Source organism: Scomber scombrus, chromosome 18, assembly GCF_963691925.1.
Source record: "Scomber scombrus chromosome 18, fScoSco1.1, whole genome shotgun sequence".
Lineage (NCBI taxonomy): Eukaryota > Metazoa > Chordata > Actinopteri > Scombriformes > Scombridae > Scomber > Scomber scombrus.
Window position 1 is genome coordinate 4,815,324 of NC_084987.1, and position 14,711 is coordinate 4,830,034.

At 39.5% G+C, this 14,711-nt stretch overlaps 1 protein-coding gene across 1 annotated transcript; it reads left to right on the forward strand.

The window, feature by feature from the left end:
- LOC133999274 (transcription factor 20-like) lies at positions 1 to 9,957 on the forward strand. Its single transcript, XM_062438462.1, has 6 exons — positions 1 to 324; positions 1,912 to 3,926; positions 6,139 to 6,232; positions 7,300 to 7,349; positions 7,586 to 7,647; positions 8,861 to 9,957. Exons 2-5 carry the CDS (start codon positions 1,914 to 1,916, stop codon positions 7,625 to 7,627), a joined length of 2,199 nt encoding a protein of 732 aa, XP_062294446.1. The 5' UTR covers positions 1 to 324; positions 1,912 to 1,913; the 3' UTR covers positions 7,628 to 7,647; positions 8,861 to 9,957.
- The last annotated feature ends 4,754 nt before the right edge of the window (positions 9,958 to 14,711 follow it).

Below are 14,711 nucleotides of genomic sequence, written 5' to 3' on the forward strand. Positions count from 1 at the left end.
ACTTTAAAATACCAACAGTAAGCTAAAGGAGGAGGGGGTGGTGGTGATTACCTGCCAGCCACACATTACCAAAACATGTTTATCCGTCTTCATCTCGGAGCTCGTGGGCTGAATAATGGAGACTGCTCGGCGAGGCTAGTGTTAGCTCCGAGGCTAGCATGAACTGTGTCTGCTTTTGTTTACATCCAGTCCTGATGACGGGCCCTGAGCTGGTAGCTAACCCTCATACCCGAGCTGTTTGAGGGGGGGAAGCCTCATCCCTGCAGCCCCACTCCTCCAGACAACCAGGGGCCATCTGATACAACTGCAGACACCTTTACTGGGGTAATTATGTCCCATTATTTTAACTTTTAAATGCAGATTTAACATTTATTATAAGGTTGCATGACCTTTTTATTGCAATGTTTGCATTGTGCAATACCATCCTACTGATGTTAGAAATAAAATGTGATGCATCGATTAATCTGAGCATTTTTTTAAATAAATAATTTAACCCCTTCCTGTGAAAATGCAGAAAAGTGCTTCATAGTTACCTGAATCCCAAGGTGACTCCTCATCAGTGGTGAAAATAACTCAATATATATTTATTCAAGTACATTTTTTAAGGTATTTGTACTTTATTTGTTTATTTCCATGTAATACTACTTTCTACATTTCAGAGGGAAATATTTTTACTTTCTACTCCACTACATTTATTTAACAGCTTTAATTATTTTTCAGATGAAGATTTGACACAATGGATAATATAACACGCTTTTAAAATGTTAAAGATAGTGATTTTTCCCTTTAAACTTCTCACATGGTTTCATTTCAATGTTCAAATGATCCAATATTTCAGCAAAAATCAAAGATTACAGAAAAAGTCCAAAAAACTGAAAACACATTTGTGTATCAGAACTTAGTTTTTTCTTCTTTCCTCTCCCATTAATCATCTCACCACCCCTCACATTTATCTGCTGACCCTTTGGAGGGGCCCCACCCCTAGGTTGGGAACCACTGGACTAAACTAGCTAACTGTATATAAAGTAGTGTAAACTAGCTCCACCTCCAGCAGCTACAACAGTAACATGCTGCTCTAACACTGATGCTTCACTATTAATAATCTAATGATGTCATAATAATAATATATCAGTCAGAGGACCAAACCACTACTTTTACTGTAATACTGCATACTACATCACTCATAATACTGCAGTACTTTTACTGTAATACTGCATACTACATCACTCATAATACTGCAGTACTTTTACTGTAATACTGCATACTACATCACTCATAATACTGCAGTACTTTTACTGTAATACTGCATACTACATCGCTCATAATACTGCAGTACTTTTACTGTAATACTGCATACTACATCGCTCATAATACTGCAGTACTTTTACTGTAATACTGCATACTACATCGCTCATAATACTGCAGTACTTTTACTGTAATACCGCATACTACATCACTCATAATACTGCAGTACTTTTACTGAAGTAGGGTTTTTCCTGCAGGACTTTTTTTTTTTACATTGATGTATCTACTTTTACTTAAGTAAATAGTCAGAGAACTTACTCCTCCACTGCTTCCTTTTGTTTGTGTTGTCTAAACCAAAGTCTAAAACAGTATCACATAAAACAAAGAAAATCAATAAATACACACGACTGAGAAACTGGAACCAGATGTTTGGCTTCATTGCTAGAAAAACACACTAAACCACAATAACTGCACAGGAGCAATGATTACAGGAAGAAAAACACATTTAAATGTTCATCTGGGCACCTGGCTTATGTTTTAACACAGACTCGTCTTTTAATGTAGTATTCATGAATTTATTTTTTTAAATTGAATGTGCTGAAGCTTGAAGAATACAATTATATAACTGTCCAAATACTTAATTTCAGTGTTTGATGTGTTTTGCAGTGATGGAAGTGTCCTCTCAGGATCCATCTCTCATGGCTATGGATCTGTCAAAGAGCTACTCAGTCAACCCTCTGACCCGCAGCCACGCTGAAGCCATGGACCTCGCTAAGAAGCCCGAGTGGTACCACAGACGCCCACCGAACTGCAACACGGAGGTCGGCTCCTCGTACAGAACCCGAGCTTCGTCCTCCTACAACCCTCTGTGTCCCGAGGTGGGCGCACCGGTCCACTGCAGAGACATGGAGCAGAGCCAAGAGGCTTTAGGCAACTACATGAATTCAGCGCTCGCTCCAGGGCTGGATCTGTACCGCGACGGAGTCCATGGCAACCTGTGGCACTCCGGTTTCTACGGGGCCAACCAGAGCGGCGGCCAAGGTCCCGAAAGCAGCGGCGGAGAGGAGAGCGACAGCGGCTCAGACGTCATCGTCCTGGTCTCGTCGGCGAAGGAGCCGCTCTTATGCAGCTCTTTCATCCAGGACAGCGTGAGACACATCGTGGAGCCTCTGTCCCCGGCTGTGTCCTCGCTGGATGAAGGGAGAGGTTGCTATCACCTACCTCAGCCTCTGAGCTCACCCAGCCCCGACAGCTCGTACTCGGAGGACTCTTCCGACAGCTCGGTGGACATTCCTGTACATCACACCAGGCCTGTGGTCCTCCTGTCAGACCTCAGCGCTGTTTATAGCAACCCTGCTGATTCTCCTGTAGACATTTCAAGCGACGACAGCGACGTTATCGAAGTTTCGGTCACGAGCGAGAAGAAGAAGAAAGGCCACGCTTTTCCTTGTAAGAAGAGTCCGGTGAGACAAAGTTCTCCTCGAAGCGAAGGTGAAAAAGCTCCGACCAGACAAGTGCGACACAGCACAAGACTTAGGAAATCTGTGTCCGAGATGCCTCAGTTCACCTGCACCCGGTCGAGGCACAGTCTGAGGAGGCAGGTCAAAAACGACGCTGTTGGTATTTATAACGAAAGCGGCGATTCTGACGAGGTGATGGAGTACGTGGTGAGGTTGTCCAGCTCGGAAGCTGACGAGTCGACGTCGCAGCCCAACCTGTCGCAAAGAGTGAGCAGCAATTCAGAAGAGTCTGAAGAGGACGCTCGGGCAGACAGGAAGTCGCCCTCTAAACCGCAGCAGAAAGAGCAGCAGCCTTGCCGCAAAGCTTCATACACAAAAAACGTTAATCATAAACGAAAGAAGCCCCTAAACATTCCCAAAAATAAAAGGTTGAGAAGCAAGCAGAAACAAAGCCACAGAATCCCCTCGAAGCAGCATCAAAGAGCCGAGGCCAGCAGCAAAAAGACGGCAAACAAAAAAACTGTCATAAGATGCAGGAAAAAGCGGCGCTCATGGACCGGACCGTCTGCTCCGTTTCCTCCCACAGAGCCTGAAATCATGCTCAAATATTTAAAGGTAAAACAGGAAAAAAAAGACAAGAAATCAGACAGTTTTTTCCCCTTTGTTCACATGGAGAAGCGAATGTGCACCGTCGTCAACTATCGAGAAGAGGAGGCGACCGTCCGGAACAGTAGAGGGAAGCAGCAGACGGCAGCCAGGTCTCTGCCTGGATTTGTCCCCAATACGTCCTGTTTCCAGCTGGGTCGGCTCAGCTCGGAAAGCAGGTGTCACGCCACGTTGTTGTGCTGCCTGTGCGGTCAGGTGGCCAACGCCAGGGGCCTCGGGGACCTTCACGGCCCCTACTGTCCCACAGGCTCGTCTGTGGACTGCCACAGTCAGCAGCAGCAGCAGCAGGTCGGCAGGACGTTGCAGAAACAGGAAGTTAACTCACACGAACCCGCTAACAGCCACTCTATAAACTCCTCAGATGATGGTTGTGAGTATGACCGCTCTGCTGTCAAAAGTTTGCCCGACAGCGAGGACCACTCTCTCCCAAAGGTGCCTCTTCATCTCGATGAGTGTTGGATGCACGAGGACTGCGGCATCTGGTCGGCCGGTGTCTTCCTAGTCAGAGGAAAGCTGTACGGGTTAGAGGAGGCGGCTCGGCTCGCACAAGAAACAGTGAGACACACAATTCATGTCCAAATGAATGTTTAGCACCTTTTTGTGAAATTGTGTCAATGGTTTAAGGTACATTTGGTATTTTAACTTCACTAAATTCTACCAAATTAGTGATTCTGATCAGAAAATTAGTCATTTAAAGTCACCATCCACTAAAAAGTGTGTTTTATTTGTTATGACTTCAGTTGGATGCATGTGTTCACATTTATCTGCTGAAGGATTGAAGATTGCAACACAAGCTTTTAATCAACAGGCAGTATCTTCTCTTCTGCACTTTATACAGTTTGGGAGAAATTAAGTGTGTTTAAGAGCAATAAAAAAGTATGACAGGTAAGAGCAGGAGAGGTTAGAAAAGAAGAAATTCAACAAAAAGAAATACTTAACCCTCCTGTTGTCCTCGAGTCGATCAAAGAAGGGAGGAAGAAGGAAGGAAAGGAGGGAGGAAGAAGGAAGGAAAGGAGGGAGGGAGGATGGGAGAAGGAAGGAAAGGAGGGAGGAAGGAAGGAGAGAAGGAAGGGAGGAAAGGAAAGAAGGGAGGAAGGAAAGAAGGAAGGTAGGAGGGAGGGAGGAAAGAAGGAAGGAGGGAGGGAGGGAGGGAGAAAGGAAAAGAGGAAGGGAGGAAATAAGGAAGGGAGGAAGGTAGGGGGGAGGAAAGAAAGAGAGAAGGAGGGAGGGAGGAAGGAAAGGAAGGAGGGAGGGAGGAAGGAAAGGAAGGAGGGAAGGAAAGAAAGTGGGAGTGAGGAAGGAAGGACAGAAGGTAGAAAGGGGGATGTAGGAAGGAAAGAAGGAAGGAAGGAAAGATAGAGAGAAGTAAGGGAGGAAAGAAGGAACAGTCAAAACAGACGGGGTCAATTTGACCCGGGAAGACGACACAAAGGTTAAAGGAAAAGAAAAAGGGTGTTTAACATTCTATATAAAAAATAAAAATAAAGGGGCAGGAAGATAAGATTTTTACATTATCATTCGCTTGACATCTCCACAAAATCTGACTGCGAGAGCTTTACATATTTGACCCACTTAGTCCAGAACTTAATGAATACAGTTTTCTTGAGACGGAGAGAGAAAGTAATCTTTTATCATAATATAAATTAAACTATATTTATCCATTTTAATATTGTTGAAGGTTCAAGAAACAGCCAGCGTCTCATGAGCGCTTTATTTCATCAGTGTGCCTCACCTGGAAGTCAGAGAATAAATTGAAGAATAAATTGGGAAACCGAAAAACAGGTTTTTTAGTGCTCTATGAATCTCCGCTCAGAAGGGTTTTTATCACTGGACAGTCTCAAAATACTGGTATGTGCCGATGGTCAGCTTCCCAAAAACCTGACATTTAGCTTCTCCTCTCGCCAACTCTCATAAGTTTGATGTGGAAACTTCCAGTGCACGAAGACACAGACAGAGAAAGAATGGACTTTACATTGAACTATTAACTGAAGTCAGCTATTCAACGCAAATACATTTTTTTACATCTTAAACCATATTTAATTGCAAATAAGGGCTTTTCATGTATTTCTATTTAATCAGGAACTCTTGTTAGATACATTATGTTTTTTACAAAGGAGACCTGACCAACACGACTATTTAAAAAGACACTTTAATCTGATATGAAGGCAGGGGGGTGGCTCAGGAGGTAGAGCGGTCGTCCTCCAATTGGAAGATTGGCGGTTCGATTCCCGGCTCCTCCAGTCCACATGTCGATGTGTCCTTGGGCAAGACACTTAACCCCAAATTGCTCCCGTTGCTGTGCCAACGGCGTATGAATGCGAGCGAATGGTTAACTTCCTCCTGATGTGCAGGTTGGCACCCTGCGTGGGTGTATGAATGTGTGTGAATGGGGTGAATGAGTTGTAGTGTAAAGTGCTTTGAGTGGTCGTAAAGACTAGAAAGGTGCTATATAAGTACAGTCCATTTACCATTTATCCTTTTCAGACTATGTATTGAACTATGTAGGGATACTGAAGATCTAGTCTGATAGATGGTCAATATTACTGTTCATCAATTTATGATTCTGAGCAGAAAAAGAGTCATTTAAATTCTTGTTTTAATTGAGTAAAAAGTACTTGATGTGATTTAAATATATAGTTTTAATAATTTTTTAGTGCTCCTTGGCATGCACATGTGTTATATACTGTATATCGTTATATTGATTTCAAACTTAAACAAAAATGTTGTGTTTGTTGTTGTTTTTTCACTGTGAGCTTCTCTTTTACAGATATGTTCAACATGCCAACAAACAGGTGCAATAATGGGATGTTTCCAGAAAGGTTGTCCCAGAAATTATCACTACAGATGTGCCATTCAGTCAGGTACGGTATAAAATAAGTGTCCAAAAACTAAGGGATAGCAAAACTTTAGAGTATCAATTAAAGGGGGCATATCATGCTTTTTTGTGTTTTTTTGTGATTTTTATATTGTGGGATGTTGTAAATGGTCAAAGTTCAAAAACCTGAGGTGATAAGATGTTGAAATGCACCAATTACGTCAAAAGCGAGGGCTTCAGGGCCTCAGGGCTTCTTCGTGATGACATCAATATTGTTCAGACATGCCCACAAACTCGCATAGTTCAGCTCGAATATACATGTACAGTATTTGACAAGTAAAAACATGAATAAGAAGTGAAGTACTACTATGATAGTTTCTTTGATGTGGCCACCGGAGCTGGAGGAGGTTAACCAATCAGAGGCCTTAAAGAGACAGGAGCTAAAACGGCCTGTTTGAGATAGAGGCTGAACTGAGGGGCTGCATAAAGGGCCAGTATAAGATAAATAAGGAGATTTTTAAAACTGTAAATCATGCAAAGATATTCCAGTAGAACCTGAAAATGTGTTTGATATGTTCCCTTTAATCCTTTAAGAGAAAAATGCCTGAAATTTTATAGTTTTAACTTCTTAAATTTTGACAATTTGTTGCTTTTCTTTCTCAGTCTTTCAGTAAACTCTGATTTTAAATGTGTTGGTTTGATCAAATAAAACATCTGATATCAAAATCCTGGACTGTTGGATATTGTAATTGACATGTTTTACAGTTTTCTGACATTTTACCAAGTGATTGATCAATGAATTGATAGAATAATCTGCAGATTAATTGATAATGAATTGTTAGGTGTAGCTTTGGAATGAGTAAATCAGCTAAAAAAGGATAAATCAGAATTTGTTATCATCCAATCGCCACTAAATACACTTTAAAATGATTCCATTTTCATTCATCATTGATTCCTCTGTTAACTCTGGTTGTGAAAATGATGTTTAAAGTGACAGCAGATCTTTGTTGAGATCCTGACTCACTTGTGCTTTACTTATGTGTGTGTGGGAAGACTGTCATTCTCACTCAGCTTGAAATGACGAAGCTTTAAGGATGTTTTGTGTGTTTTCAGGCTGTGTCTTAAATGAAGACAACTTCTCGATGAGATGTCCGGAGCACAAGGTAAATATATTTTTTTTAAAGAAGAGTTTTAACAATGTTAGTGAGAGCAAAGTTTTTAAATGTGTGTTGGTTCATGGAGTGTAATGAGCTGCTCGGCCACTAGGGGGCGCTGCTGCAACATTAAAGATCTTCATACTACAAAGACAACAAAGTGAAAGAAGCAGCAGCAAAGCATTAATTTTTATATTCATGTTTAAATAAATGTATAATAAATAGTTTGTGTTTGTGTCCATCAGAACAAAATGTTCACAAGTGTCACCAGGCAACAAAAGAGATGACGCAGAAAAAACATCTGAAGGTTTGTAACATTTATTATTTAGACAAAAAAAGTGAAGTTAAAGTTTGTAGAGCTGCAACGATTAAACTGTTAATCAGTGGTTTTGATAATTGCTCATTTACGAAACAGAAATGCCAAATATTTCATGATTCCTGCTCAGACATCCTTATTTTGTTCGTGTTTTATTGTAGTGTTTTGAATATTTTTGGGTTTTGGACGTCGATCATACAAACAAAGACATTTAAGGATTTAACAGTTGTTGATTCACTGTTTTAACCCTCCTGTTGTCCTCGAGTCAAGGAAGGAAGGAAGGGAGAAGGAAGGAAAGGAGGAAGGAAGGAAGGAAGGAAGGAAAGGAGGGAAGGAAGGAAGGAAGCAAAGGAGGGAGGAAGGAAGGGAGAAAGGAAAGAAGGAAGGAAAGGCAGGACGGAGGAAATAAGGAAGGTAGGAGGGAGGGAGAAAGGAAAAGAGGAAGGAAGGAAAGAAAGAAGGACAGAGGAAGGTAGGGGGAGGAAAGAAAGAGAGAAGGAGGGAAGGAAAGAAGGAGGGAGGGAAGAATGAAGGGAAGAAAGAGAGAGGAAGGAAAGAAAGAGAAGGAGGGAGGGAAAGAAGGAGGGAGGGAGAAAGGAAGGAAGGAAGGGAGGAAAGAGAGGAATGAAAGAAAGAGAAGGAGGAAGGACAGACGGAAGGAAGGAAGGAAGGAAAGAAGGAACAGTCCAAACAGACGGGGTCAATTTGACCCGGGAGGACGACACGAAGGTTAATTGATGTCTGTCTGTGTTTGTTAAATGCAGGATTGAAACTTTTTTTTTTTTTAATTACACATTAAATACAGTTGATCTCACACAGCTACTCACATGAAGTTAAATAATGAGTTTCAGCACAGATAGAGCAGAAAGGGTCCGTTCATGAATTAATAAAGACTACAGTGTGATGTCTGCAGCTGTCATCTACATTACCTACATTTATATAATGTGGGAAAAAAAACACATTTTCAAATCAATCAAATTAATTTGAGGTATCACCGGCCCTAGCTCGAGGATGTTTTATGGTCCAAAAATGTAATAACTAAGAAAACATGATGGAGATTCATCAAAAATATGAGTAATTATTAGTTGCAGCCTGACTTGTTTATAATCTGAACACTTAGAAATGCAAAACACTGAATTTTCTTTTATATCCATAAAAATAAGTTTGTTGTTGTTTGAAATGTTTTGTTTGGTTTTGTTTCCAGAGAGACTCACCGCTCTCCTCAGGGTGCGACGTGATCTGCCCCACTTCACCTCTGCTGTTTTATAACACTAATTAAGGTGTGTGTGTGTGTGTGTGTGTGTGTGTGTGTGTGTGTGTGTGTGTGTGTGTGTGTGTGTGTGTGTGTGTGTGTGTGTGTGTGTGTGTGTGTGTGTGTGTGTGTGTGAGAAAGTGTACATGACTTATTTATTCCTCTTCTTGATGATCCACATTTCTACTAGCTACATCAAATACAGTTTATTATTTCAACATGATAATTATATAAGAGTTTAAATTTAGCTTTATGGATTTGTTGTATAGAGTATAATAATATCTTTATGTAAAGTCACTTCTTTTCTTTCTACAGTTTTTGTACTACTTTTATATCACTGTTAGTGCTTCAGTCATCACATGACATAATTTATTTCCGTTGAATCGCATGCACAGTTGATGTTTGCTGCAATGCACTTTATAGTATAATTTATGTCTGTTTCTAGACTTTGTTTCGCTCCCTTTTTACTAAAAAGTATTTAAGTTTAATATAAAGCTGCACTAAGCTAGATTTATATATTAAAATATAGAATACCTGTCTAATTATCTGAGGTCACAAACTTAGGGCTTCAACATCGCATCCACACTAAATGAAATCACAAATTGTACGTTTCACTGTCTTCAATCAGACACTTCTCTGCTCACATGATGTTGACATTTAAAAGACCAACAAACAACACAAACTGTTCAAGCCTGATAGAAAAAAAGATGCAGTAAATTCTTCTTTTGTGTCATGTTGCAGGATTTCAGAAAAGTTTAAAGTGTCCGTTAAACCAAAACACAAATAAAATCTTACCCCACTATTTACATTACTGACCCCAAGTGGTTTGATTGGATTAAATAGCTGAAGCAAATACTCAGTCAACAGAAAAAAACATCAATAACTCTATTTTTAACGTTGTTTCCAAGAAGAAAAAAAAGTCTCTTTCAGCTCTCAAACATTGTGATCGTCATTTTTCAGAACTTTTGGATATTTCTATAGACAAAACAATCAATTTACTGAGAACATAATGGGTGTATGCAGTGATTTTATATACAGTTCCAGTCGAATCTTTGGACACACTTTCTCAATCAAGGGTAACTGGTACTGTACTATAAATAAATAAATGTATACATCCACTCACAGAGCATTTTATTAGGAACAATAAAACAGTTATTGCATCAACTCTACATTTACGAAGCTTATCCATTTTCAGTTTTTGAGGTCAGAAAGGTGATAAATCTCCTTTATGTTTATTATTAAGGTTGTACTGAGTAACAGTGGTGTACTGAAGTGCATTATATTGAAAGTTGTTCTTATAATATTTTGTCCATACCATTAGGAACACCTTTTACCGAAGCATTTAATTCCATTTCACAGGTGTTCCTGATAAAGTGCTCAGTGAGTCAGTGAGTGTACTTCAGACGACATTTTCTAACTGCAGAAAAATTGATATTGGCGTATTATAGGTGTCAGTCGTTAAGTGATAAGAAACTGAAGTACAGAAAGGCCAAAGATATGATAAGTGTCACTATTAACATTTGTTGCAATTGTTTAAAAACATTATAATGAATTAGTCAACCATATCAAAAATGTCACAAACTCTCAAAAATCCTGTATTGATCAGAATATAATAGAGGTGAGCTGAAATGTGTTAATGCTTCTCACAGCATTAAAACAAATAAATAAAAGATGATGATGATGAACAATGAGCCAGAGAGTTTGGTATTTTAATATTGCCAAAGTCTCCACGGTGATGTCTGTGGATTATCCTCAGCAAATAAATGTATAGGCAAGGCAAGGCAAGGCATTTCATACACAATGGCAACTCAATGTGCTTCACATAAAACAAACATTTAACAGTAAGAATTGGAAACAAAAAAACATAAAAACATGCAATTTGAGAAATAAAAATAAAACCCAATAATAGTAAAAACATGGAAACTTTATGATGGTGAAAATGTCCCAACATGATGCAAAAAAAGTCCGGTTTGTGGTTGTGATTAGTGCTACTCACTCAAACATAAGGGTATGAAATGACACCCAAGAAGCTGAAAATGCATAGTGATGAGGCTAAATGACAATAAATTCTTGTGTTTATTCATAAACCATTTAATGAGACCAGGCAGGTTGGAAATTATGTTTTGTGATTTTGTTGAATTGATCCTTTCGTATTTTTACTATCATTTTGCTGTCATGTAAAGCTGATGTCGCCTAGTGCAGCTTTAACCATCCATCTCTGTATGAACTCTTGTATTTCATTTCACATGAGCTGGCAGGCAACAGGCAGTCTTAAGGATTAATTGTTTTGAAAAAAAAAGATGGTTTAAATAAAGTTGTCTTCAGGAGACTTCAGAGTTTGATTTCATGCCTGCACTTTTTGTTATTTTATGAATAAAAAAGATAATGTTATTTAATAAAAGTCAATAAATCTGATCCTTTGTTGGTGAATCTTCTCAGAGCTCTTATAGAGGACTTTTATAAATGGTGTGAAACAGCTTTAGGAAGACTCAGACTCACCTGGAATCAATTGTTGTTAAAGGACTTCATTGTGAGTCAGATGTTCATTCATCCATCAGATTGGATTCAAGCCTATTTCAAGTAAATCTATAATGTATGAGGAAAGTCGGCCTATTCCAGAAAGTTGTAAAGATGTCCGCATGTAGAACTCCCAGTGCGCTGCAGTAGACCTTTAGCCAGGTGTGTTGTTCTGCCTCATATTTTGATAGACTGAAATAAAGAGCAAATCAATCAGTCCATCAAGTTGGTGAACACAACAGAACTTTACATCTAACAAAGCGAGGTCATGGCATTGGACCGGATATAATACAGTACTCACAGAAGTCCAGTAAATAGTTTATGATTCTTTTAACCCTCACATACTGTTCATATTCTGACTCTTTACATCAATTCACATTCATAAACGCCTCCAAACAGTCATTAATGAAGAGTGTAGTCTATGTATTTATGGGGGAAAAAGGCCTTTTATAATAACTATTTTATGATCCAGGAGAATATTTAATAGAATATAAAGAATATGAACGCAGGTTACATAGTATATGTAACCTGCAGTGTGGATGTTTTGTCTCCCTCTTCTGGCAGTGAGAGTAAATAGTTAAATAGTCCATCCTCCCTTACTCACAACTCTCACGGTTACAACCCCACTTGTCTTCTCTTTGCTTGTCCCTTATGCTCTCCAGTCACTCCCTTGAATACAACCCCAAGGAACTTTCTCCACACTCCATGTTGGAGATCATAACAGCAGATCACATAAAGCCATTCACACTTATTTTCTGTTGACAGTGAAAGTGGTTTCTTTTTGCTGTAATCATCAAATAAATTAGGTGGCAACATTAATGAGTGAATGGTTCCAGGAGATGATAGGAATGATAGCGGACAAAGCTTTGACTGACTGGTACAATGTCAAAGCTTCGTTCTGCATCAGTGACCCAGCCAAGTGACTGATTCTTATACCAAACCACAAGACATTATAACATGACTAACTGCTCTTCTTAGCTTAACTCTGTCAAGGAGTAAAAAGACGAATTCAGGATAGTGATGACAATTATCATCTTTATTGTAATATTAAAAAGCCTTCAACCATATGTTCATATTTTATAACCTTTGTTAAGAGGTATAGACTCGCTGATGACTCTTACTTAGTAGATTCAGCTTTAAAAAAAAGTTAAAAATAAACAAACAATAGTAACAGTTTTAATCAATTAAACAAACTTTATATTGTATTTTCTCTTGTCTGGTTTGAAATATACAATAATTCATACATTTACTATAATAATAATTTACAAGTATATAATGGTTTGAGTACTATAAGGTGGGACATTGATTTACAATATCCACAGTGAGAGTGCACAGCATCAAATCGATCTACTGGCTTCTCATTTGAAACAATTGATACTGTTACCATGCAAACAACAAATGTAGCTTTCCATGATCACAGCTTTTGGCTCTCAGCTTGTTTACCTGAGACTCAGCGACGTCATCGAGCTCCTGAGCTTCCTCTAGCTCATGCTGGACCTTCCTGAACCTGGACAAGTGAGTGTTGGCTTCCTCCTCCCGTGAAGGGTAAAGGGAGTAACATGCATATAGTTACAGCTTACAGCCTATCTCTTGTCAGGGCCCATTCCTGCTCCTGACCTCAGCATCGAGAGTACTCTGCATGGAGTCAATGACCCTTCGGCTGTTCCTCTTTATCTGCTCCATCTCCTCGTCCCTTTCTGCAAGCTTCCTGTCTATCTCACCTTAAGCTCTAGCTAAACATGAAAGAGTCTTGGCTTCCCTATGCTCCAGGTCTGAGATCTCCTCTGTACAATAACCAAAACCAAAATCCAGTTTAACCCTCCTGTTGTCCTCGAGTCAAGGAAGGAAGGGAGGACGAAGGAAAGAAAAGAAAAAGGAAAGGAGGGAGGAAGGAAGGAAATGAGGGAAGGAAGGAAAGGAGGGAAGGACGGAGGAAAGAAGGAAGGAAGGAGGGAGGAAAGAAGGAGGGAGGGAATGAGAAAGGAAAAGATGAAGGGAGGAAGGAAGGAAAGAAGGACAGAGCAAAGAAGGAAGGAAGGAAGGAAGGAGGGAGGGAGCAAAGAAGAAAGGGGGATGTAGGAAGGAAAGGAGGGAAGTAAAGAAGACGGAGGGAGGGAGGAAGGAAGAAAGGAGGATGTAGGAAGGAAAGGAAGAGAGAAGAAGGGAGGGACGAAAAAAGGAAGGAATGAAGTAAGGACGGAAGGAAGGACAGATTGAAGGAAGGAAGGAAGGAAAGAAGGAACAGTCAAAACAGACGGGGTCAATTTGACCCGGGAGGACGACACAAAGGTTAAAGAATGTTAGACTATTCAGGATACATTACATTACATACAAGCTAATAATATGAGCCGACAGAAAGCACTAACCTGGGTGAGACTCCTGTCATCAGTTCACGGGGGATTCTTAAGCCGCTGCTTATATAGACGCTTGAATTGCTTGGTCAGCAGAAATCAACCACTCGTTTTGGTCAAGTATCCCTTTCATCTTGAGACCTGAGATATGTTGACATTTGAGGTTTAGTAAGCCTTATTGACTCTTATATATGCCATTGCTAAACTGTAAAAAAAAAAATACCTTCTATATTAAGCACATTGACAAAGATCAGACTTTCGTAAAGCTGAAAATGAAAAGGAAGACTAATAATAAAGGCAATGTATCTATCAATGGTTATGCCTTGACATCCTTTCTTGATTCACTCTTAATGTCGTTGGTATTGAGTGTCAGAGCTTGCCAGCAGTTCATAAATTTGAAATACAGTCAAATTTAATATTGTAAAACCCTTATATGCAATATATTGGTTTTGAAGTATGATGTGTAATAATAGTAATATGATCATATCATGCAACAGGTTTTATGGTGATTCATTGAGCTTGGCTGTAGTAACTCGGTAATAGACAGACAGACAGATGGACATATAGACAGATGACTTTATTTATCCCTGATGGGAATTTAAATTGTCATAGCAAAAGAAAGTGTCCAAAGAGCACAGTGGTGCTGATGCTGCTGCTGATGATAATGATAATCCACAAAGTGTGTCCCAAAATAGATGCAGTGAAATCGATTCCCTGCTTTTCAAACTATATCTAGATAGATAGATAGATAGATAGATAGATAGATAGATAGATAGATAGATAGATGGATAGATGGATACATAGATAGATAGATACATAGATAGATAGATAGATAGATAGATAGATAGATAGATAGATAGATGGATAGATGGATAGATGGATAGATGGATAGATAGATAGATAGATAGATAGATAGATAGATAGATAGATAGATA